The sequence below is a fragment of the Parasteatoda tepidariorum genome, chromosome 6, assembly GCF_982258835.1.
Source record: "Parasteatoda tepidariorum strain Cologne lab strain chromosome 6, Ptep-v5.0, whole genome shotgun sequence".
Classification (NCBI taxonomy): Eukaryota; Metazoa; Arthropoda; class Arachnida; order Araneae; family Theridiidae; genus Parasteatoda; species Parasteatoda tepidariorum.
In genome coordinates, this window is record NC_141760.1 from 82,854,177 (window position 1) to 82,879,743 (window position 25,567).

Below are 25,567 nucleotides of genomic sequence, written 5' to 3' on the forward strand. Positions count from 1 at the left end.
AACGATAGCTAGTAATTGTTTCAGACAGAAGTAATTCCATTTGATTTTTATTCCTACTACAGTTTCCAAGTTTTGACTCTGACGATGCAAACCTGAGTTCAGCAAAAGAACACTTGGGAAACAAAGAAACTTTAGCAGCACCTAATAGAAAATCGTATCACGCACAAGTTATGATCAGGGTATATTGAGTTCAATCTTACGTTAGCATAATTTTGTGACACCTTTCATCTGAGATTAGACTCAGCTCACATTTTATGCAGATTTTTAATAAGCAAATAATATTGTTAGAATTTTATATTTTATTTAAACAAAAAGTGGTATTTCTGGTATGATTGAAACTACAATCAAAACCTGTTACCAAAATTTTGCCTACCTTTAAAATTCGATATTGATTTCCATATTTTAACAGGTGCAAAGTATCCATAGTGATAATTGATCTTCGTAATTATTCTAGTAAAAACTATGAGTTAAATTTCATTATAATTGAAAAATGGCATTATAGAAATTCGGTAACTTCATGTAACAAAAATAAATAAAATATAGTAATATAAAAATAAATTAGTTCAAAAAATTATCTCTAGGTGGCGTATTATAGCTATATAGCAAACAATTACAAATATAAAGAATGTAACTATCTTCAGTTTACAAAAGATGCTCAATATGATGTCCATCATATTGAGCATCTTTTGTGCATAAGTGGATGTTCAATTATTGAAAGTAGAGCATGTCGGTAAATGTGCATTATGTGAAATATGCACATCTTTACATTTAGAGACAGATGAGATGGGATCATGGTAGACCAAGTCTTGTATTTATTCCCACAACCAAAAGTCGCAATCTAGTATGAGAGAACTGTGGTGGCTCAGGGAGAACTTTCGCCTTCTAATGAAGAGACCCAGGTTAAAGTCCCAGCAAATTCAGCTCCCACCAACAACGTTGCTGATGTAAAATATCCTCAGAGGTGGACAGGTCTTGGGTTGGAATAGCTTTCCTATCGGGCTAACCATGGGAGGTTTTTGTTGTAAACTTCTTCGTTTAAGGAAAATGCAATCTAGTTCCATCAAAAAGTCTTTCACGAAGTCTAATTTTACCCTATTTCGCGATTAAAGAGTTTATCTTCTGGGTTAGGTTCAAAATTGCAAAGTTACAGAGCCGAACATTGATAACGGAAAACTGGGTTCGCTGTTCAACACCAGTTTTCAAACCAAATCAACCCTGGTGATCTCAGAGGCTAACTTGTACAGCAAAGGTAATTGATAATTTGTCATTAAGTTATAGTTTTTAGAACTAATCCTTTCACATGCTAGATAAAATTTCCTTCATTTCACAATTCTGAAACAAGGTTTTAGAAACAAACTGCTCATAAGTACTAAGTTACGCATTCTGCATTAGGGCATATTTTTAGGAGGGTCCTTTTTTTGTTAGGACTTTCTGGATAAAAAAAAAATTATATTTTATTAGAAATACTAGCTGACTACCCATTTTTCGTACGGGGTAAATAAACAAAAAGAAAAAAAAAATCAATTAATATATACTGAACAACACAAATCATGCACCAAATTAAAAGGCATATATTGATACAATTGATAAGCTTAGTAAAATACATTTTTAGGGGTATTTATGAATCAGTGAAAATAGCATGAAGTAGTTGCATCAATATAATTTTTATTTTCAAATTAGGCAATGGTAAATAAAATAAGACAAAGAATTATTAATCCAGTCTCCTAATAGATCGGTAATGAAATAGTTTGGGTCCTTTTTTCTTTCTTCTTATCCTGATTAAATATCTTTTTTGAAAATGTCACTTACCTGGCTTTTCCACTAAACTCTTCAAATAATAAAGCTAAAATAATTTATTTATTATTATTATTATTTGTTATCCTTCCCGATGGTTTTACGTAATTATATTAAGCAAAACACGTTTTTTGAAGTTCATCCAATCAATTTAATTAGCATTACTTGGTGTGATGATATTGCTCATGGTCAACTCATGATAGTCAAAATTTAACACTATGAAGTAATTTTCATCGGTATGCATCCCTTTCAAGGGGTCGTAAGACACTTATTTCCACAATATCGGTATTAACTTAGTGTTGCGGCAGTTTTAATAATCATCAAATATATCAATATAATACTTTATACCTATATTAACATATTTAGTACTTAAAGCATAACTGTTTAACATTTGATTTTGTGCAAAATACATTTATCAGTGGCAGCAAACTAAAGCCAACATTTCAAAAATAAATAGAATTCCTTATAAGATTTTGGAGCATGATATTTTTCTATCTGAACTTGCTATTTCAAATATTTATAAGTAGTGGTTAAAAAATATTCTTTTAATTCTAATTCATTAAAATAATAATTCCTTATCTTCGCTTTACAAAATTTTCGAGTGAAAATTTCCCATTAACTTTGTTTTCCAGCACATAGCTTATTTTTTTCATTTCAATTAATGCATATTACCAATATTAATTAAACTTTGGTATCAATAATATGGTGTATAATAATATCTATAAAAGCAATAATATCTTTTCCCCAATAACTTTGCTTATTTGTAGACTGGCTATATTTTGTTATTTCAGCTAATACATATTATCAATATTAACTAAGCATTGACATTATTAATATTATGGTAATTTTCTTTATGGTTCCTCAATACGAATAAGTACTCCTACTCTATTAATTTTGCCTTTTAGTACATAGCATATTTCTTTCATTTCAATATGCATATCTATATATTATCTAAATTAAGAATCATTGGTGTCAATAACAGGGTTTGTTGATTTAAATCATGGTTTAAATCAAATGATTTTTTTAAAAAAATCATTGATTTAAATCAACTGATTTTTTTAATATATATATTGATTTTAAAAGTTAAAAAACAGTGTTTTAAATTATTGAAACTTTTATTATTTTCTTTTCTTAGTTTTAAAATTTATTTTAAATAAATTGCTGCATTAATTAATCTTAGTTAACGAAATTACTTTCTTTCTCGGTGTGTGTTAAATTCCAACACATTTGAATTTACATTTTTAAAAATCTTTTAATTCTTGAGATTGAAATGACAGATTAAATTACACATTTAATGCTGTTTTAATATAGACTTTCATAGCTATAGAAAGTAATTAATAAACATGATTTTTAAAAAAATAAAAATAAATAAATAAATGAAATGTTAATTAAAATTTTACCTTTCGATTGAAAAAGCATGGAATTAAAATCCACATTATATTTAATTGGTGTAAAAAGTATACTTCTACAGTTTGAGGTTCTATTAAAAAGAAATTACCCTAATACGCCAAAAATAGAAAAAAAAAAAAGGCTGATGAATTCAGATATTTTTTTCTAGATACAATGTCATTCTTTCCTTGCAAACTCTATTTGAAGCAGTAGAGTTAGATTTTCTATTAAGAAATTTTGTGAAAAAAAAGTTCCAATGAGCACATAGATTTTTTTAAAAAAAGTTTGGGACTTAACTTATCTATTTTGATATAGGATTAAAAATGAATATTTTAGTATAAAAATATATAGATTAAATATTTATTTATTTTTTGATGAATGACTACATTTATAAACACAATCTGTTACATTTATTTTGTCATATTAAAAATCAAGAGGAAAAAAAATTACAATTTCAAATTAAAATTATGGTTTGCTAATTGAAACTTTGTTTTAATAGTTAAAGGACAGGGGTCTGCCCAAGCCAAATTTACTACTGCTTAGTGGTACCTTCACAAATTCAACTTTAGGAAAAACGGTACAAAATACTTTTTCTTAAAATTTTATTTTTTTTGTCTCATAAGAAACTATAAATCCATATTTTTGTGTTAAATTTTTAATATAATTTTTAATTTTCACAAAATAAGTATCTCTCAAAAAAAACTAGACAGACCTCTGAAGTATTCTTTAAATTCTCTATTTCACCTAGTCTTGAAATTTCAATTATGCATTTGCTTCAAAATGGTTGCTATGCATTCAAGGCTACATTTTATAATAAAATTTTTTTTTAGTAAGTTAGAGCTTCTAAAATATTGTTATAATATAGTTTTAATATTAATTTAGTTTTGATTAAACATTTATAAAGTTTTTTTAATCATAAATTATCATTTAATCAAGAAATTTCATTTAATCATAAAGTTCTTACAATGTATTTGAATAAAAAAAAAATCTTATTTAAAAAAATTTTTTTTTATTTAAATCAAAAAAATCCGATTTAAATAAAAAAAATCTGATTTTTTTGAGCGAAGTAGTATAACTTTACCAAATTAATTTTACCTTTTAATCTATGACTACTTTTCTTTTCATCATTAAAATTATGAAATTATAAAAATATGAATATGAAAATATTTTAAAAAGTAAGAAGTATTAAAAATAAAATAAATACACGAAAAAAAGGCACTTCCTTTTCGAGTTGTCATACCAAAACACAAATATAAATAAAATCAAATATGAAATTTTAATAACAAATTAGGTTGACAGTGCTAATTTGCTAATATCTAATACATTAATTAAGGTATTTTAATTTTAACACTTCATTAAAACTTTAATACTTAAGAAAATGCAAATAAGAAATAAATGACTTTTATTACAAAGAGGCAAAAACAATTCACATATTAGCAAAATCTAAAATAAAATTTTAACAACATGAATTGAATTGTTAACACATGGGTTAGATTATATTTATAAAATTAAAAATCTAAGCACAAAATAAAACTGGAAGAATTTAAGTACAAATACATAATTTGTTACATTGTTTAATACTAATTTACTATACAAATCCTGGATCAAAATTAGTAAACATAATTTTGCCTTTCTAAGCATAATTTTTTTTAAGGTCAAGGTTTAAATCATGGTTTTATGCAAGTAAATAATTTTAAATATATTGATCAACAATATACAAACGAATTAAGACAATAATTGATATAAAATTTGGAGCACTTCTTAAAAGTAAAAAAATTTCAAGAACGAAAAATACATCAGATCGTTATATAACGAGGCATAACAAATATTGAAGAAATTTTAACATTAACTTTATGAAAAAAGAAGTTGCTAAATTTAAGCATACATTTAAAATAAAAACTTTACTCAGGTGGTGGTTAAAAAAATACTATTCAGAAAGCCTCAAATAAATGCATAACTAAAATTGTGTGCACAGCTAAACCTGAACTAAAATTATGAATACAGCCAAACTTGTCTACCTCAAAAACTTCTGTATCTTAAAATTTCCTACATTTACAATTTAAATCCATTGTATCTTCTATGCTTGTATTGAAAATTTTTTCCTTAATATCTTTATAACATCCAATTTCGGAGGATAATGTAAATTACATAAATCAATGCTCAAAGATTTTTTTTAACAACATAAGTTTCAGAAACTAAATGAACGAACATAGAATATTTAAAAATTGGACAAAAATGCAACTAAACAGTTGAGAAATAAAAAAAGCAAAGTTTAAATATCATACAATTTATAATAAATTTCACCTTTCTTTAAACAAACACAAAAAGTAAAATTTTTTTTAAATAATACATTCAATAGATACACATTTTTTTATATGTTATTATATAACATATTAAGTTTATATTTTTACAATTATTTGGAAAAAAAGAAACTAATTTTTTTCCCTCCTAAAGAACGTCACATTCAGAGCCTGATTTACACAAGATAAGGCATGTGCCTGGTGTCTCCCTGTTCTAGAGATCCCCACAAATCACTTCAGAATTTTAAATAACCTATCGTATTTTCCGACAAACCAAACATATAATTTTATAGTGTTCATTTGACTTATCCAATGAGCACAGTAAAAGATATTAAAATTGTTTCTTTATCTTAAATAGATGATTTTTGTAAATAAACACAACTTGAAAAAAAAAAAGATAATTGGTTTTTGAAAATCCTAATTTGGCTTGGAATTATATTCTTATAAATTAGACCCAAATCACATACAAAATACAATAGGTAACATTAATGAAAAATAAAAGTTATGATGAAAGAAATAACAACTATATGAAGTAAGTATAAATAAAAAGTTTAGAGAAAAATAGATCAGATTGTGCTTTTCATTATGAAAATATAAGGCTAAATAAATACTGAAAACTGTTTTGAAAATTCCATGTATATGTATTCTTTCCAATATAGCATTGAATATTAAGTATTTAATTACAATGTGTGGAATTTTACTTACTTGACATATTTTACCTTAAAATAGAAGATAAACAGCCGGCTTAAAAAATAAGTATATTCCCAATTATAAGATATTTTAACATGATGTTAAGAATTTTGCTTTTAACATGATGTTATATTTTAAAGTATTGTTTAAAATATAATAGTTGATATATTTCAGCAATGTATAAGTATTCTCATTACGTATATGTATAGGGTTAAATATTTAAATATGATGTTTAAAATATCGAGAAAAATCAGCATATTTTAGAATTCAATTATTGTATTGCATTAAATATTCAAATGTATAGAATTTTAATTATTTATATGCCTTAACTTTAAAATACATTACCTAAAATGCAAGAAAAATTAGCATATTTCAGAAATATTTTTATATACAATTTTAGTTATCTATATACTTCAACTTTAAAACTATATTGTTTAAAATACCAGAAAATCTATTTTCTTTAGCAAATTAATAGAAGATTTGGATGACTTTGAATATATGTATAATAAGAATAATATGAATGTTTTAACATAGATCTCTTATAATATAACTAAGTGTAAACAAAACTCACACAAGCTTCTTTCAAAAGAGCCAGAGAAGTTTCTTTTTCCAACTTTAAAGGAGATTCTTTGAGGATAAAAAAAAAAAAAAGGTTGTAATATAATTACTCTTATGCCTAAATTTAATTAAACCTCATTTATCTAATGTCACCAAGGATTAGAGATAATTAAAGAAATGTTATGATAGGAATATATTCACATTATAAAATATAATCTCTATTTCTAGGTCATGAAAAACTAAATTCTTACAAATATCACAGTGTTGATTACACAACATTCAACGTTATTCAGAAAGAAAAATCACCACAGCTAGTCATACTCAATTATAGGTGGTAGTTAACAGTTAGATAACAATACAACTTGGGTAATAGAGAATCTAGTTTTCGATAATTCTATTATATCAGTGGATCATTTTCACTTGCACTACTACAAGACAACTGAGGGCTTTTGCAATTTCTACAAGATAAGGAATCAAAAAGTTTTTCAAAGAATGTCTGCTCAGGATATAAATCAGATTCATCCTGGAAATCAAAATTAGCCGTTTCTACTTCCATCTGATTTTTGTGTTGAATGAAATAAGCGATTCCACCACAAATTATGATAAGGGCCAGTAAGCTGCATACAATGGGCATAATAACTGTTGATAGTGTTGGAGTGACAGAAACTGGAAATAAAAATAAAGATATGAATATTTCAATAAATTGAATCATATTTGCTATTTAAATTGATGTCAAAAACATTAATATTAATTTGTTTAAATTTTTGGAGGAAAAATTTAGAAAAAATGTGCTTTTTTTTATTTAATAGAGCAAGGTTTTCATTTTATAATTCTTTTTCTTTTAAAAGCAATTAGATACAGTTAATAAATAATAAAACAAAAGATGTTTCACAATTTATTTCATTTAACTCAAACGTGCTATCCACAATTTTTTTGGCCTTTATTCTATAATTGTGTGGGTTCATAAAAATCCTTTGGCCGCTTTGTGAAAAAGTTACAGACGTACTGCTTGATTTCATCATCCCTTTGGAACCATATTTTCCACAGAGCATTACTGAGTTTGGTAAAGATGTGGAAGTCACACTGGTGGGACAGATCTGGACTATAGGATTAGTAGCTTAGAATTTCCCATATAAGCTTCTAAAGCTTGTTGCTTTGGCATAAGAGAATTTCAATGTCTCTGTGATGATTACAAGACCCATAACCATACCATAGTTAAGCCATACAACTGCGGTACTACAACAGTTACATAAGGAACTACTATATTACTTACCCTCCATATTTTACCCACAAATGCTGCCTTTGGCCAACTGCTTGCTAAACCACCAAGCTCTTGACAAATACACAAAGGGCTCGGCATTTATTCTTTTCTTTTGCTGATAAATTTCACAATCTCTTACATGCAGTGGCCCCCATCCCCTCCAAGCTCTTGGGCAAATTCTAAATCCCCCCCAAAACTATTTGTTTTATTTAGTGTAAAAATCCACCCCCCCCCAAGCTTCTTGCGCCCACCTTCACCCCTGGTGGGGGCCCCTGCTTACATGCTCCACTGTCAAGAAGTTTATTATGCCTTGATAATTATCTTCATTACAGGTTCCTTTCAGATGTTCGTTATCAACCTTCTATTATTGTTTTGACAACTAGCATCAACTATCCAGTGAATCATTTTCATCAGAAAGCAACAATATTTTAAGCATGTTTTCCATTCTACAATCATTTGTTTAATGGCTTGTGATTGGATATCTTATGACCACACTTAATATTATGCTGTAAAATTATACTTTATTGTCCCAACCTCGTTAGGTAAAAAAAAAAAAAAACTACAGTTAAACATTTATCCTAAAGTCAAAGGCGTTAAGGGCAAAAATAGGTAAACCAGATTTATCAGAAAAGCAGAAAAAGAGTGCGATTTAAACAATAGAACAGAGATTAATTTTGAAAACAGTATGCAAGAAAACATAGTTTAGTATACTCCAATATGCCTCATTTTACAAAAAAGTATAGGTAAAGTTGCCAGCTGCATCGTTAAAATGGATTATCTCCATTCATTACTTTTACAATAGAGATAAATATAAAAACACAAATTAATATGGATACAAATATGCTCACAAAAAATCTCTGAAAGTTATAAGTTTAACTAGGAGTTTTTATTTTTCTCATGGTTTAGAAAAATTAAAATTCATAAAAACATATAAATTTGAAACAAAGAAATTCAGGTATTATTTTTTAAGATTAAAAAAGTAAAAAATTCAATTATTTGCTTACTTTAGTCATTTTAAAGTACATTTTATTCATAAAAAATAAAAGATAGCTACACTTACCACTATAAACCATTACTTCATAAACTTTCTTAATTTCTCTCACATTGTTGCTGACATAAATACCCAGGTTGTATTTTCCATCTTTTTGAAGATATTTAATTATTTCCATGTGGCATGTAGTAAATGTGGAGACATGAGAGCAGGTAAAATTATCAGATGTATCATTTCCATTCATTAATTTGTAACAGTAGATAAATGGTGGCCTGAAAAAATATCTTTATTAAAAAAACAGTATAGTATGCAAATAATTATCAAATACAGATTTAAATACATAACAGGCAGTCAAATGAAAACCAAAGATCTAACATTAAATACATTCTTCCCTAAATTTGGCAACACTGTTGCTACATTAGGGATACCTAAAGCCATATTACTATCTGTAGGGTAGAAGAAAAACATAGAGATTATGTAAACATCTATATTGTTGTTTCTTTATTGTTCTGGAGATGTAGAGTATGATACAGGTGTAGAGATGCCAACTTTCCAAACAATCTATCAGCGATCAAAAGTCAGAAAAATCAATTGGTGATCAGTCAATGATTTTATTTTTTAAAAAAAAAATAACAGTTGATTTAAATTAATTATTTTTTTAAATAAAATCAAGCGATTTAAATCACGCCAACACTGCCTCTAATTGCTTTCTTATTTTGGCAAAAGACATTCCTGAACACTGGTTTCATTTGGACAATGAAGCTAAAGAGTGGGGGAGATTGTGGATCTATCAGCAATCCACCAAAACTGGAATTGATCTCGTCTTATTGTGAGATGCATGTATTAACATTTTTGGCAATTACTTTTGAACAAAACAAATTTCATTATAGTTTTGAAGTGGCAGCTCTGATTTCATTTCACTTGCCTCTCGTATAATGTATGATAAATAAATAGTACAATAACAAATATAGCAATAATAAATTATAGCAATACATAAGTGATTTAAAAGACAAACTGGAATATAGAAGATGATATAAAAATAATTTTGCCAAGATGCCCAGTCATCAAGCATACCACTTAATAAAACAAGCAAATTTTGTATTATGGCATCTTACGGTTTTAGCTATAAAATAAGGTTATAAAAAATTATCTAGCCCACATAGTTATGGCTATAGTGAAAGGATTTTAAAATTTTCAAATAGCAATAACTACTTTTTTTCAATGAAATATGATCTTCATAGTTAAATTAAATTAGAGCTGAAAAGATATTTTAGTATCAAAAATAGAAACACTAAGTAGAGAAGAAAAAAAGAGAATTTTATAAGTTGATGACATGTACACATTTAGATACACTAAATGCACTTTGAGGACAACAGGAAAGAAAATGAGAGCAAAAAACCCATTTTTTTCCATCAAAGCCTAGATTGGCCCTTTTTCATCAAATAAATAAATAAATAATAAATAAAATTGGATTATCTTCTTACGTTCCACTGCAATTTATGTTGAGATTCAGTGTTTCACCATGATGCATGAAAAAATTGCCAGTCACATTCAGGTTATCCACTGGTACTAGTAAAATAAATAAAATTAATATTAGGGTTTTTAGTAACTAATGAAATAAATTTAACAATAAAAAATGTAGTTTTAGTATGAGCATTTCGAATACACAAAATAATAAATTTGAAATATTTTTTAAAAATAATTTGCATAAAATTGCTAAATTTCTTTAAAAACGAAAAAAAAAAAAAAAAAAAAAATCAAATGAAAATGGTATTAAAAAAGTAAATTTATATTTTGTTTATTTATAATAATATTTTGCTTGAATAGGTTTTTATAATACATTCAGAAAGTAGTACAATGCTTAAATTTTTACAAATTAAAAAGATGAACTCTTTCAATATTCCACTAAAGATCACAAGCATTGCAAAATTTGAATGTTGGAAGTTCTTAAATGAATTAAAAACAATAACAATAAATATATAATAAAAACAATATGCCTCTCTATTTTTCCTAAGATAAGAGCATATTATGTGTATTTAATATAATTTATTAAATAAGTTATTGATGCCTATGACGTGAAATAATTAAACCTTTGGTTAGGGTATACCATATGGGACCATCACTTGTGGTCCACACAGGGCCGGATTAACTTATAGGCACACTAGACACGTGCCTAGGACCTACGAAATTCAGGGGCCTACGAAAAACTTGGGAGAAAAATTTTTTTTGACAAAATTAATTTAGCTTTAAAAACAACAAGTGTATTTTGCACAAAATTATGAAGATACAAATAAAAATATAATATTTTTCGGTAATAAATTATTTTGCAGAATCTTATGATCTAATATATTACTTTTTTGGATTCAACGAAATCTTGTATTATGCTTCGAATTCCAAACTACGCAAATAATTTTTTATCAATTTTAATCTGTAGAAAGATCTTTCTCCTTCTGCATTTGATCCAAGAATCGACAAATATATTCTTAATGCAATGTGAACGTTAGGAAAAGTGTTCACAAGTTTATCTTTAATTTGAGCCTTCAACATTTCTTGTGCAGATTTATGTTGGTATAATCATAATGGTATTATCTATATTAACTGCAATATTGGCAGTATGTCGGTATTGCAGATAAAGTTCGATAAACAAATTTGTAAATTAAAATCCATATTAATAAAAATGTTAAAAAAAATATGCAGGAAAATTTTAGCATATATTTTCAAAAAAGGGGAGGAGTGGGGGAAGGAGGGGAGGGCCCAAAAACGGCTATGCCTAGGGCCTACGAAAGATGTAATCCGGCTCTGGATCCACATGCTGTAACAGCCTTAAGCAAAAGGTTAATATGTTTGGCCAAAAAGTTAATATTTATAATAATATAAAACTAAATTTAGTGATTTGCTAACAAAGATACAGCTAAAGTCTGATAAAATAACATGTCATCGAAACTAAAATTATTATATTTTAATCACATTTTTTTTTCTCCCAAATTAAATTTGAGTGAGTCTGGAGCAGTAAATTCCTTTTTTCATAAAATTTTTTTTATTTCTTAAGTATCAAATTTAGACATTGTAATTAATGACTGACTCAATAAAATCAATTTATTGCAGAAAAAAAAGTATTGATTCAAAGAATTTGTTATCTTTCTGAATCAAGATATTTACACTGAAGAGCCAAAAAAACCGGTATACCTGCCTAATATTGTGTAGGGACCCCGCGAGGACGCAGAAGTGCCGCAACACAACGTGGCATGGATTCGATCAATGTGTGAAGTAGTACTGGATATAATTGACCCCATGAATCCTGCAGGGCTGTCCATAAACCAGTGGGAGTAAGGATATCTTCTGAACATCACGTTGCAAGGCATCCCAAATATGCCCAATAATGTTCATATCTGGGGATTTTATGGCCAGCGGAAGTGTCTAACTTCAGAAGAGTGCCTCTGGCCACCAAAATCCTCAGACATAAACATTATTGAACATATTTGGGATGCCTTGCAACGTGATGTTCAGAAGATATCCTTACTCCCACTGGTTTATGGACAGCCCTGCAGGATTCATGGGGTCAATTATATCCAGTACTACTTCACACATTGATCGAATCCATGCCACGTCGTGTTGCGGCTCTTCTGCGTGCTCGCGGGGTTCCTACACGATATTAGGCAGGTATACCAGTTTTTTTGGCTCTTCAGTGTAGTTTATTACCATACACAAAGAATCATATTAATTTGCGATATAATATAAAGAATATTTCACAAAATGTTCAATATTAACAGACATTTTTACACAAATGTATTCTGAGTGTAATAAATATACAATAAATATATACATATAAAACATTAAATGGTAAAACTAATAAAGTGATAAATATTGTGACCAAATTTTTTTATTCCAGGCATTGGATTTTAATCAATGATATACTGACAGGGAATATCTATGAAATCACTTAATGTTTCTTTGATGGATTCAGTTTACTAAAACAAGTTTAAGAAAATAGGTCGAAAAAAAGACAGCAGAATAAAATTGACATGACAGTGTTAAGAAAAAATACACTTTTATAAAACAATTTTCTGCTACTGTTGTAGTTAAGAGTGAAAGCAATCAAAAACAAACAGGTATAGACGGGAGGGCGATGGTCACAACTTCTTGAGGGCGCTGTGTGGCATATAAATAATTAATAAGTTTGATTTGGAATTATTCAACTTTCTAAATACATTATATACAAATGAATAAATTATGGATTATAATTTTAATTGAAACGTAAGAAATTCAATAATTTAGACTATTTTAAAATATTAAGAAACAATATGTCTAAAAAGATATTATTAAATTAGAAAAAAATTTCAAATTTTTTTCTCAAATATCAAATTATTTTTTTTCCTAACAGAAAGTAAGTGAGGATAAAGGCATCCCTGTTGAGAAGGGAAAAGTTTGCCAGTCCCAGGATACGTCACTATTAAACCCTTAAAAATCAAAGCATTCCTGCTATAGCCTGTTGTGGGCCAGGAGGTTCAAGAGGGTTAAAGCTCCACCATTGCAATACCAATGGCAAGGTTCTGGCAACCGGTCAGCAATGTGCATAGACCGTCTTAACTTTTCCAACTAGCTGGTACACAGTACCCATGGATCTGAAGTTGAGTGGGCTTCAGGCTGCCACAGGGGAGTGAAGCCTTAATCATTAAGACACTGCAGCTCATAAAAACCAATTGCTGTTACGAATTCATTGCTAAGAATAATTATTAATATTATTTTCAAAACAGAACACTTTCTGTATGTATAACAGTATTCAAATAATAGACTATTTTATAACTCGTAATATGTGATTAATAAGAAAAGTATAAATAACTTCAAAAACTGTTGAACAGAACTTACCTTTTGCATTTACAATTTTATCAAACGAACCACTCAAGAAGACATTGTTTGGTAAAGCTGCAGTAACAATAGATTTTATGTCTTTCAACCCACGATCTTTGAATTTATATATCAGTAAATTATCAGAGGTTTGATGACGTTCCCAATCTACACTCCAACCATAACTGAAAACAGCATCATTCAAATAGTTCCCAGGATTATAGATATTGACTGCAAAGCTAACATTGCTGCCAACTGCAACTTCATCTAGATCAAGAGCTGTATAGTCATCTCCATGCTGAACTACAATCTCTCCAATTAGATCCTCTATAGTGAAAAAAAAATATACATATATAATCTTACTTAAAATATATAAACACTTTTGCGTACTATTTTAAAAAGGTTAGTTTCAGTTTATTACAATAAAGTTGCAGTTTTCATATTGTTTTAGTTTTTATCCATTCTTGAAAGAATTCAAAATTTGCTTCAAACCTCATGATTAAAGGTTTCTTAAAAATAAAACAAACTCAAACTCTAGCATTTATAATTTATTTACTCACTGGTTCCAGTGTTTTCACTACAGCGCGAGAACGCAAGAATATATGTCATGTAAATTTGAGACACCATTTTTTCCACTTATACCTGGTTTTTCCACTCTTTGCAAAGATTGATTTTTTCTGGTAAAACTCCAACCCTGGTTCGTAATATTGTTTGCATTTAGTACTACTAGAATGGGTTTCTCATATTCTATATGTATCGGCAGACTTAAAAATTAAAAACTTTCTGCAAACACAAAATCTTAGTTAAGGAATATTCTGCAAGCAATTGATTAACTCTTATAACAAAAACAAATGCAACGACTAGTGCAAAGCAAATGCGAGTTTTCAAAAATGAAATGAATCAAGAGTGAGCAAAGAAGCGTCATGTTTCAAAAACGATTAGACACGCAAAGTTTGATGTTTATTGAATCAGATGTTCTCAGTGAAATTAATTTTGATAACATTATCAATGAGTTTATTAATCGCAAGAGCAGATGAATACCATTTTTATAGTAGCGTTGATTTTGTAAAGTGTTAATAAATTTAAAATTTTTTCAAAATGTTATGATAATTTCTTAGTTCTAATTTAACAAAATGAAGTGAAATTTAATTTATTATTATTTATTTTTATTTCAAATATACTTTCTTAAATGAAAAGATATATAAAGACTTTTATATTTGAATAAATAAAAAATATATGGAAAAAATAATTTGAAAGGCCTAGGGTCCCGCATACGCTTAATCCGGCATTGCTAATAGGTACCCAATCTTTTTTGGTTTGGTGCCTACAATTGCAAGTAAAATATTTTTCAACGTCCCTTTAAGAAAAAAAAAACAATTTTTTTAACAAACCTTTATTAACCAATTTAAATTTTTTTTTTTACTTTCCTTGATGTGGTACACATCACACTCTTAATTTGTTACAAATTTCCATTGATCAATGATTTTAAATCTGAACTCTCTTCAGCAATTTTTTTTTATTAAAGTAGATCTCCTGCAAAATATAATTATTCGTAGCAAACTCTTAAACAGTGCATAAAATACCTTTGAAAATAAAGTATTTTAAAATATGTCAAATTATTGTAACATTATAATCATAGATAATAAAAAAATATCAAACTAATCTGTTAAAAATTCAAAAAGAATAATCTGGATTTTGAAAAGCTAAAGAAAATCACCTCAACCTCACTGGTTTAAAAATTCTTTTGTGAAGTACAGAGAGCAAAGTGTTACTTCCATTATAAATTGGTAAGTATAAAATTGGTTTGATGCAAAATAGAATTATTAATTTTAAATTAAACTCCAAGTTTGAAAATTTTCTTCTTCTAGTTTTTTCACATTATCAAAAAAGTCCCAATGCTCCCCTAGAAGTCTTGAATGCCTACTGAAAGGCTATTATGCTTACGCTGTGAACTCATGCTCAAGAGTAATGGCCACATACATTGATGCATGACTGCCACTGTGAAACGATGATAAAAAGGCATAAAATTTCATATTTAAACTAAAAATTCAAGATGAAAAACCTGATATCGTAGAAAACCTATAGAAATTTCCCTCTAGTTATAGAGTAAAGGATATCAATATAATCTGTCTTTCCTAGATTCGCAAGTCTTAGTTTTAAGAATAGTTCATCGATTAATAATCAGTTATTTCTTTTTGCATTGCATTGTCTCATAAAGCATTGTATTGTTATGATATAATATTCCATTTCAAATTACAATTTGAAGGGGCAGAATTTTAATTAGTTAACCAGCAATAAAATTGCTATAACTGACTGTAAATTATAACTTCTTTTAAAAAGCACAGTTACTTTTATATGCATCACTGAAGTATTATTTATAATATTAGAACTGATAAAGGATTTCTTGCATCATAAAAAAAAGTTGCACATGCCGGTTAGATCTTAGATATATAAAATTATAACCTTACTTTGCAGTTGAAAGTTTGTAAGATTGGAAACTAAAGTTCTTTCCCAAAGAAATGTATATAAAACTGTCACATTCATATCATATGTCCCTTCATCGTAAATGGATTCAGGAAAAGCTCTACTGATAGTAACATTGTGATTCTTAGTTTGATGTTCTTCAGGATCAATTATTCCATCATCAAACACAAATGTTAAAGTTTTATCAGATGAATAATCTAGCAACACTGCAGTGAATGTAACATTGGCACCAAGGTATGAGGGACCGTTATTAGTAACTAGTAAGACTGCAGTAGAAGCTCCTATAAAATATAATAAGCATTAAATAATCAGATTTAAACAAGTTCAGAATTATTTAACACATTCAGTATTCATTTGCATTAACTAACCTCCGGTAAATTTTAAGCAGATTGTTATTGACAAATAGAACAACAGTATGGATTTCATAACTACGCAAACATTTGCACAGTTACTAATATTGAATTTGAAGAAAGTTTTCTGCTAAATATATCTGTGGATCATATCTAGATTTCAATATTTTATTGGGTTAGGTAGATATTTCTAAAATTTTTTGGCAAAACGTAAACAAACAAAAACAAGATATCACATGTCATAAGCATGCTGCCAATTTAGTGGTCAAAACTTTAATGATGCAAATGATGCATGGCATGTAAGCAGCGCATATGACACACAAATATTTTTATAATTTCTAAAATCAGCATGGCAATATCCAAACTAGAGCATTGGTTGAAGGGAACCAATCAGCAATAAGTATTTAACCTTCTTTTTTCCCGCCGCTGCATTTACGCTGTTGTATAAGCGGAAATCAGTATTCGTTCGCTAGTTTTCTAATTATAGAAATTTTTACATTTCGAATAAATCATCATGGTAAGTTAATTTCTAATCTAATTCATAACTTTTAACGTATTGTGAACTTTTAATGATTTAATTCTTAAATTTAGGCTGGTGGAAAGGCAGGAAAAGATTCTGGAAAATCTAAAGCCAAAGCTGTATCACGTTCAGCCAGAGCGGGCTTACAAGTAAGTAATAATATAGTTCGCCAGTAATTAATTTTTTATTTCCTCTTGTGTACTCATAACAAATATCTCAAGCTTCTTATATTTTGTTATTAAAATGTGTTTTTCGTTCTGGTAATTGTTTTATAGCTCAAGATTGCCATGTGGTTATTATTCTTAAGTTGGCGCCAAAGCCATTTCTTACTATAAATATAAACAATCTAAATATTTTATGTGTTTACTTTTGTTTAATACATGAATTATTAAACATAAATCATGAATTAACCACAGTAATTACTTGTTGTTTTTTCATGTTCAAGCATTTTAATCGATATTTAAAGTAATAAATTATGTATTAGTTATTGAATATTTTATTTTTCTATTGAAAAAAAGCTGGCCTATTATTTTGCTAGTTTTAATGAATTTTAATTTTGTGATAATAGTTTTAATTTAGGATATAAGGTTGTGAGTTTTATATATTAAGTTATTTTGGCTTAATCATAAAATATACTGCTTGAAACTTATAAGAGTTTTTTTAATAGTTTTCTTAATAATCAGTAACTTACATTGTGTGCTGATATATTTCGGATTGAAATATAAATTTTTTTTTCAATAATCAGATGGTGTTTGGTTTGCCACAGAATTTTAGTCTTGGCCATTTCTATGCAGTAATTTGGAGGGTATAACTCTTAGTCACCCCGAGCAATTCTCTGCAGTTTTTAACACTTTCCTTGCTTCCTAAAATGATAAAATGCAGAACACTGTCTTGTTTGGAGAAATTAGATTAGACTGCATTTAAGAGAGAATCCGCACAGGTTAATTGTCAAATAACCTACGTGGATTTAAAGTAGATGTATTTTGGGATTTTAGAAACTGCATAGTTATAGCAGTAATTTTTGAAAAATCTTTAAAGAAGGTCATGTGGAAAAGGTTGAAATTATCACGAATGAAAGTAGTAAGATATATAATGGGCTGTTTTAAATTGTAAACTCATATATTTATATTGAATTCATATAATGAAATTGACTAGTAGTAAGATATATAATGGGCTGTTTGAAGTTGTAAACTCATATATTTATATTGAATTCATCTAATGAAATTGACTCGAACTATGTTTTATAAACTGTAGAAATCAATAAGGTAATTTCTGAAAGAAAGTTTGACTGGAGAGCTTGTAATACAAATAAGCGTGTGTTGACTGTGTCAAAAAAGTTATTTATTTGAAAATTTCTGCATGCTGTGATTACATAACAATTGTCAAGAAACCAAGGACAAATGTGAAGTGATCAGATGTTCTATTATCTACTGTACTAAATAGTTTATTCTAAAATAAATTTCTCAGTTTGGAGGCTTAATAAAATCTAGTAAAAATTTAAAGATTTTAAAAACTACTTAGAAATCTTTAGCCAATAGCTGTTTACAGACAAGGCAATGTAAAATTTGTTTGAATCACGAAACAAGCTTAGTACATAAATGCATGGCCGAAGTTCACATGTTACAATTAAACATTGCATTAAAGAATGACGCTACTTTTTGAACCTCGTTGAAATTATTAGCAGTAAGCTAGCGAAAAACTTGCTAATTGAAACAGTGTACGCTCTTAAATTTTAATTAATATCTCACATTTGTTAGCATGAAAACTGTTTCATGCTAATTATATTAATGTAATAGCATGTTTTATTAAAAAATAATAGGTAGAAATGTATATTTACCAAAGAATAATTGTTATATTCTTTTAGAATTACAGTAGGGAACCGATTATCGGGACCATCTCTATTTCGGATAACTGATTTTTCCGGTTTTCTGAAACGCTACTAAAGGCCGTTTTTTTTTTATTGTTAAACTCAACTAAAAAAAAAAATTATTGGAAATAATCTGAAAAAGATGAAAAAACAATTAAGTAATCCACTAATGATTATTTCCAAAATGATGGTAAGGTAAACATCTTTCAAAATAGAAAAAAAAATCCTAGAATCTTATGTGGAAAAAAAAAATTATATATATATATATTTTTTTTTTGAAAATGTCAGGAAAATTTATTGAATTTCGCTAATAAAAGTAATATAATTTTATTTGTACATTATATGGTGTATTTTTAATGAAATTTAATAGAGTAAAATATATGGATGAATTTTTAAAAAAAAAATTTAAGTGTAGTTTATCTGTAGTGAAGATAATTTAATTGTTGATGGATCTCTTCTTTTTTATCAAATTTATCTCTCTGCTTCTTAATGTGCCTGTATTTTTTGGTATTGTACCATCAACATGCTTTTTTTTTTTAGTTTTATTTTTTTAGCAATCAGTTTGTCAATTTGTTCTAAAATGAGCCTGTAAACTTCAAATGGTTTTGTTTGATGTAAGCAAAATCTATTATGTACTTTTAGCTTTTAATCTTAATTTTGAGTAATGATCAAATTCTAAAGTGTGATATGAGGACCGAAAAAGGATAATATTAAGACGTAACAGGGTTTGGTTTTTGTCATGACAGTGGTATAAAGCATGTTTTTACCGGTAAAAATTGTCAAAAACCTACTGTTTTCTTTAATTTATGGCATATAATTGCCTTGTAATTGATTGCTATTGATTTTGCAATTACATACATGTATTCTTATAGAAGGATGTATCTTCATACAGTAATATTGTAATATACTTATTGAAAATAGTGATACTTGCTTTTATCATTATAGCTTGATTTGCAAAAGATTCAAAATTTTGCACTTCTTAATTGTCAGAAATAAACAAACAAAAAAACTTGGAACTAGTATTAGTAAATTCAAGAATTAAAAAGAATTTAAAATTTGGCATTTCTTAAATATTAGAAATAAGCTAAACAAAACTTTCAAAACTTGTAACTACTAACAAACTCTAAGTCAAGAATTACTGCTATTTTGTCAAATTAAAAGCTTTTAATCAGTTGAAAAAGCACATTAAACAAAACTTAATTAAATTACTAAAAAAATTACATGTTCAGTCACTGTGCCGAAGCATACGATAGCCAGTAACTATTTTGCGCATTTTTCATTGCCCAGTCGATTTCTGAGTTTAGTATGGATGAGTCCAAAATTTGAGAAGATTCTTTCAATGGATGGGCAAGACATTAGTATCTTAATATTTTACTTCAAATAGTATTTTTTGATATGATTATGTTGGGAAAATGTAAGAATCTGTTCTTAAATATCTTTTAACAACTTTTTGTCTAATTTTATTGTCCAAGAATGAATTAATTTTAAATTATAAGCAGTTAAACTCAAATAAAAATACAGTTTTACCAAAACTATAGGTTTTTGACATGACCTTAAAAACCATGGTGAAAACCGTCATATGTCAAAAACTTGCCAACACTGTGTTGTAATGAATAAATAAATCTTATTGGTAAAATCTGTTATAAAAGTTATATAGAAATATCTTTTTGTGGTATATAAATTATAGAATCGAAATCTAAAGTTTGAATAAATTGATATTATTATAATTTGCGATGAGATTGTTCAGTGAATGGTAAATAGTAAAAGGTAGTTTAATCATTTGCACCCTCAGGAATAAGAGGGAAGATTATTTTCAAATTTGCCTTTAAGTTAACATTAAAAACTATCCAAACATGAAATAATTGGACTGTTTTATTTGAGACAATTTCTATTACTTGAAATTTTCTTACAGTAATTAATATATTTTTTTACAGATGCACATATAATACATTTAAAAACTACTTACAAATGTTTATGTACAGTGATGCAGACTAATATTAGTTATTGATTTAAAAGATTTTAGAAAAATTTACCATTTTTTATTTTTATATATTTAACCAAGTATTTTTATGAATAAAAGAAAATTAAATCAATAATGCTTTTTCAAATAGGCTTTTTTTAAAATAAAAAAAAACTGGTTTAAACCACTTTTTCGTTCCATTTTGCTATTTTATTTGTATTGATGTGTGCTTTTTTACTTATTTAGTTTCCTGTTGGTCGTATTCATCGTCATCTGAAGCATCGAACGACTAGTCATGGAAGAGTAGGGGCTACAGCAGCAGTATACAGTGCAGCCATTCTTGAATATTTAACTGCTGAGGTACATGTGTTCTTTCAGTTTTAATATGTTAAAGAGTTTTAAATTGTCCAGTAATTGCTTTTTGTATTTTAACTGTAATCAATTTTTTGAACAAATGAACAATGAGAGAGAGAGAGTTTTATGATATGCTTTATTTCCATTTTGTCTTAACTTTCTTGCATTTTGACACTAACTTCGTAGATTTTGATAGTTTCTAAGTTTTAATACTTTCTAATAGATAAAGATTTTGAGAAATTGTCAGATCTGTTTCCTGTTTACATGAGCTAAGTGCCAGTGAAAACGCAGGGTTCGTTCCTTATACTCCTTAGAAACTCCTTGGAAATAAAAGTCTCCAAGGAGTACTTGGAACTACTTAGATTTCCAAGTTAGTGCTTAGAAACTCCAAATTGTTGTGTTGCACAGATGAACTTACTAAGTTCGCTGATAAATTTAATGTCCAAGCAGGGAAACTAAATTATGACTTAGCTGCTAAAAATCTAATAGTTTAAGAAAAAATTTAAACGGAAAAAAGAAGAAAAAAAAATAACAGCAAATAATTTTAATTTTACATGTTACAAGTAAACTTAAATAATAATTTACTGTGATTTTTTTTTTGTATGCAATGCCTTAGATTTTCTTATATATTCAAATTAAAAATATAAGATTGGTAGGTTACATCTGTTCCTTAATAAGATTTATTAAAATATTTGAAACTGGAAAGTGTATTTATGTGTAAAAGTGATAACTTTATAGTGATTTTCTTGATGAAGTTAGACAAAGTCAAAATATATTTCAGAAGGTCTAGAAAAAAAATGCAAATGTTTTATAATTTTATGCAAAATTTTATAAATTTTTGCGAGTTCCTTATAATAACTGCTTTTTAATTAAAAAAAACTGTCTAGTTATCTTTTACACAATGTTTTTAAATTTTTGATAAGTCCTTAAAATTTTGGACTCCTTGGATTTCTTCTTCAGATCTTTGTATGAACCCTGGTGAAAAGTGGCAAGATAATTTCTTTTGACTCTTAATGAAATGTTTTTTTTTTTTTTTGTAGTAAGAAATTTTATTAGTCACTTATCAAGGCCCGAAATGCTTCCTTATTGGATATAATGTATTTGCTATATATTTTATGACCTTTTTTAAACTGCGCCTTCACTATAGGAAATTAACTAAAACTTAGATCGTAAATACAAGAATTCCACTTTCTTTATACGTGTATCTTATTCTTTATTGCGCTACTATACATGTCTATATTGTAAACATTTAAATAATTTTTAAGCTAATGTTATAAGAAGTCTTAAAATTTGTCAATTCCAATACTATGATACTAAGTCCCATGCAATTGCATGGGATTTAGTATCGACGCAGTCGGTCTGCGTTCATACCTTTTTATAAATTTTTTATTAAAGAGTTCATTAAAGTAAAATTTGTGTTTTATATATTGATTTAGTTTAAATTTATAACTTGTGTATTTACACAGGGGTCTGTTTAAGAGAAATTTGGGTCCGTTAACGAGCCCTTCACAAAATATATTTTCATAAAAACGGGCCCTTCTCAAAATGATTTTTCTTTTAATGGGACCCTTCACAAATTTGTTTGTCTTCATTATTGTTTCGCTAATCGAATAAACCCATCCTAGGGGGGAAACATGAAAGATGGATGTAAACGATCTTAAGTTTTGTCTTCGCAGACGATTCTTCCATTATTCGTCCGAAATGAATATTCTGCGTTCAGCAGTATTTACCAAAATTTTACCAAATATTTGTATGTTGCATCTCTAATTTAGAAACAGCAATTGTTGTTTATTTTTTAAAATTTAATTTTTTTAATTATAATTTTACAGTGTTGAGCATAATCTTGTATGTCTTTTTTATTAACACCTTAATTTAAAAACACCTTGAAAAAGTTTTTTTTGCAATAACGTACCCTATTTGCACAAATTCATAAGAGCGGACCCTGGTTGAGAGAATGTGAGGTATTTTTTCACGAAAAAAGGACTTTTCACAAAATGTCTGGACAGGCCCCTGATTTGTGGTCCTATGACTATTTTTTTTTTTGCTCTTTTCTGTTCTCTTGACTCATTAAATATGAAAAATGTGCAGTTGTAAAAAAGTTGATCGAATGTTTTTGTTTTAAAAAAGAGGCAGTATTTGTGAGTTTTAAGTAAATACAGTGAACTCCCGGATATAGTAAATGAAGTGTTCGGTCCCAAGCCTTGCTATACCGATATAATGTTATTTGTTGTGAATATAGTGAGCCAAAAAAGTGAAGTTGGATATAAGGAACTTTTTTCTGCCTTCGACTGATTTTTTCTTCATTTTGTGATAATTTTAAAATTTCTACTTCAAAATAAATACATAAACTGAGTTTTTAAACCATCTATAGAGGGGGAGGTAGCGGTAAGCATTTATTCTTGTTTTCTTTTATCTAACTTTTCCATCCCTAAACAGATCAAGTAGATGTTTACTACCCAGGCAGATGATGCACCTATAAGTTGTCAGTGGGATCAATATGCATTTTTTGTCAGAGGGAATTAGTAATTATTCAGTATTGGTCAAAGGGTTGGACGCTAATATGTGTTAATAAGGCCCTCATTTCAACTCCTTTTTGCTCTCAGTTCAGTTTAAAAAAAGCCGGCAAACAAGTGTCTCAAACTTAACTAAGGGGAGCAGTAAACGTAAAATATTCTCCATTGATGATAAAATGGGCACAATCAGAAAAAATGAAAATGGACGTAATCAAGCTGATATTTGGTGAGAATATAAACTATCCAAATCTACAGTTTGTAACATATGGAAAAATAGGCAATTAACAATTTCTGCTCATGAAGAAAATTTAAATGGCAGAAAAAAGTTGAGAAAAGCAAATCACAAGGATGTTGAAGAAGCATTACTGAAGTGGTTCAGCAATCGAAGAAGCCCCAATTTTCTAGTATCTGGACAAATGTCAATGAATTTGCTAAACATTTTCTGTGACTACTTTTATGTGCTCGAATGGCAGGTTAGACAGGTTTAAAAAGCGGAATAACAAAAATTTTGGAAAAATTATCTGAGAGTCGGGAAGTGTTTCCATATCTGATGTTAAGGATTCCTCATCAGCTGAAGATTACTATTTATTTTTGTGTGTGCGCAGGACGAAAAGTAATAAAAGATAACACATTTTTTGCTGCTACATAATATTTTTCAGTCAATTGATTTTTTCTTCAAATTATCTAAAATCTTTTGCATAATTAGTGACTCATTTATATTAAAAATGGAGGCATCAATACATAAACTGTTAATAGTTAAAATTTTGTTTCCTGTTTTTGCTATTTATTTTATGCTTTAAAAAAAATAAGTTGGTGGAGTTCTGCATTTTTTGGCTTTTTTTTTCCTTGAGCTAAATTTATCAAGATTTAAGTTAATCAGAAACTCATGAATATGATATTTATGTATTAAATCACATTAGTGTCGATTCTCATTGAAATTAAGAGTATGCGGGTTATTGCTTTAGTAATGGTTTCTGCATTCGATAAGTTTATAACAGTTGTGTAAAAAAGGAATCTTAATGTTATTTATTTATTGCAGGTATTGGAATTAGCAGGCAATGCTAGTAAAGATTTGAAAGTAAAGAGAATTACACCTCGCCATCTTCAATTAGCCATCCGTGGGGATGAAGAACTTGACTCACTCATCAAGGCCACCATTGCTGGTGGTGGTGTCATCCCTCACATCCACAAATCTCTCATTGGTAAGAAGGGAACACAGGCTGCCCCCAAGACTCCTTAAGATAGATCCATAAAATAAAACTGCATTTTGCACCTTTCATCATATTTCATTGCATCAAGTGTTTTGACTCTGACTTTTTTTTAAATAAAAATCTTTTATTCTTAAAAGCCACTCTTTGTCTTCTTATTTTATATATTAACCTACTTCAGTTAGTTTTTTTTATATTAAAAACTAAATTATCTTTACTGTTATATTGCTATTATCTGCATTGCCATGTTGAGGAAACATCTTTTTAAGGAAATTTGGTATGCTTAGAGATTTTATTTATTAGAATTTTTTATTTGTCAAAAGGGAATGGTTTTTCTTCTGAGAAACTATATTTCACAAATCTGACATGCTTCCTGATCTATTTTTGGGACGCCGTGTCTGTAGTTATTTAGGGCCCCTTCGTGAGTAATTTTAGTGGGGGGGGGGAGTAATTTTTGAATATGTATTTGTATTAAAGCAACAA

At 28.0% G+C, this 25,567-nt stretch overlaps 2 protein-coding genes across 2 annotated transcripts; one reads left to right on the top strand and one right to left on the bottom strand.

Moving 5' to 3' along the window:
- Positions 1–4,568: 4,568 nt before the first annotated feature.
- LOC107445462 (transmembrane protein 130) lies at positions 4,569–16,922 on the bottom strand. Its single transcript, XM_016059852.4, has 6 exons — positions 16,681–16,922; positions 16,297–16,593; positions 13,850–14,155; positions 10,468–10,552; positions 9,053–9,255; positions 4,569–7,397 (listed from the first exon to the last, which is right to left on the bottom strand). Exons 1-6 carry the CDS (start codon positions 16,736–16,738, stop codon positions 7,129–7,131), a joined length of 1,218 nt encoding a protein of 405 aa, XP_015915338.2. The 5' UTR covers positions 16,739–16,922; the 3' UTR covers positions 4,569–7,128.
- Positions 16,923–17,028: 106 nt separating this feature from the next.
- On the top strand, positions 17,029–25,227 carry His2Av (Histone H2A variant). The gene is made up of 4 exons (XM_016059853.4): positions 17,029–17,179; positions 17,254–17,331; positions 21,256–21,369; positions 24,916–25,227. Exons 1-4 carry the CDS (start codon positions 17,177–17,179, stop codon positions 25,114–25,116), a joined length of 396 nt encoding a protein of 131 aa, XP_015915339.1. The 5' UTR covers positions 17,029–17,176; the 3' UTR covers positions 25,117–25,227.
- Positions 25,228–25,567: the final 340 nt, after the last annotated feature.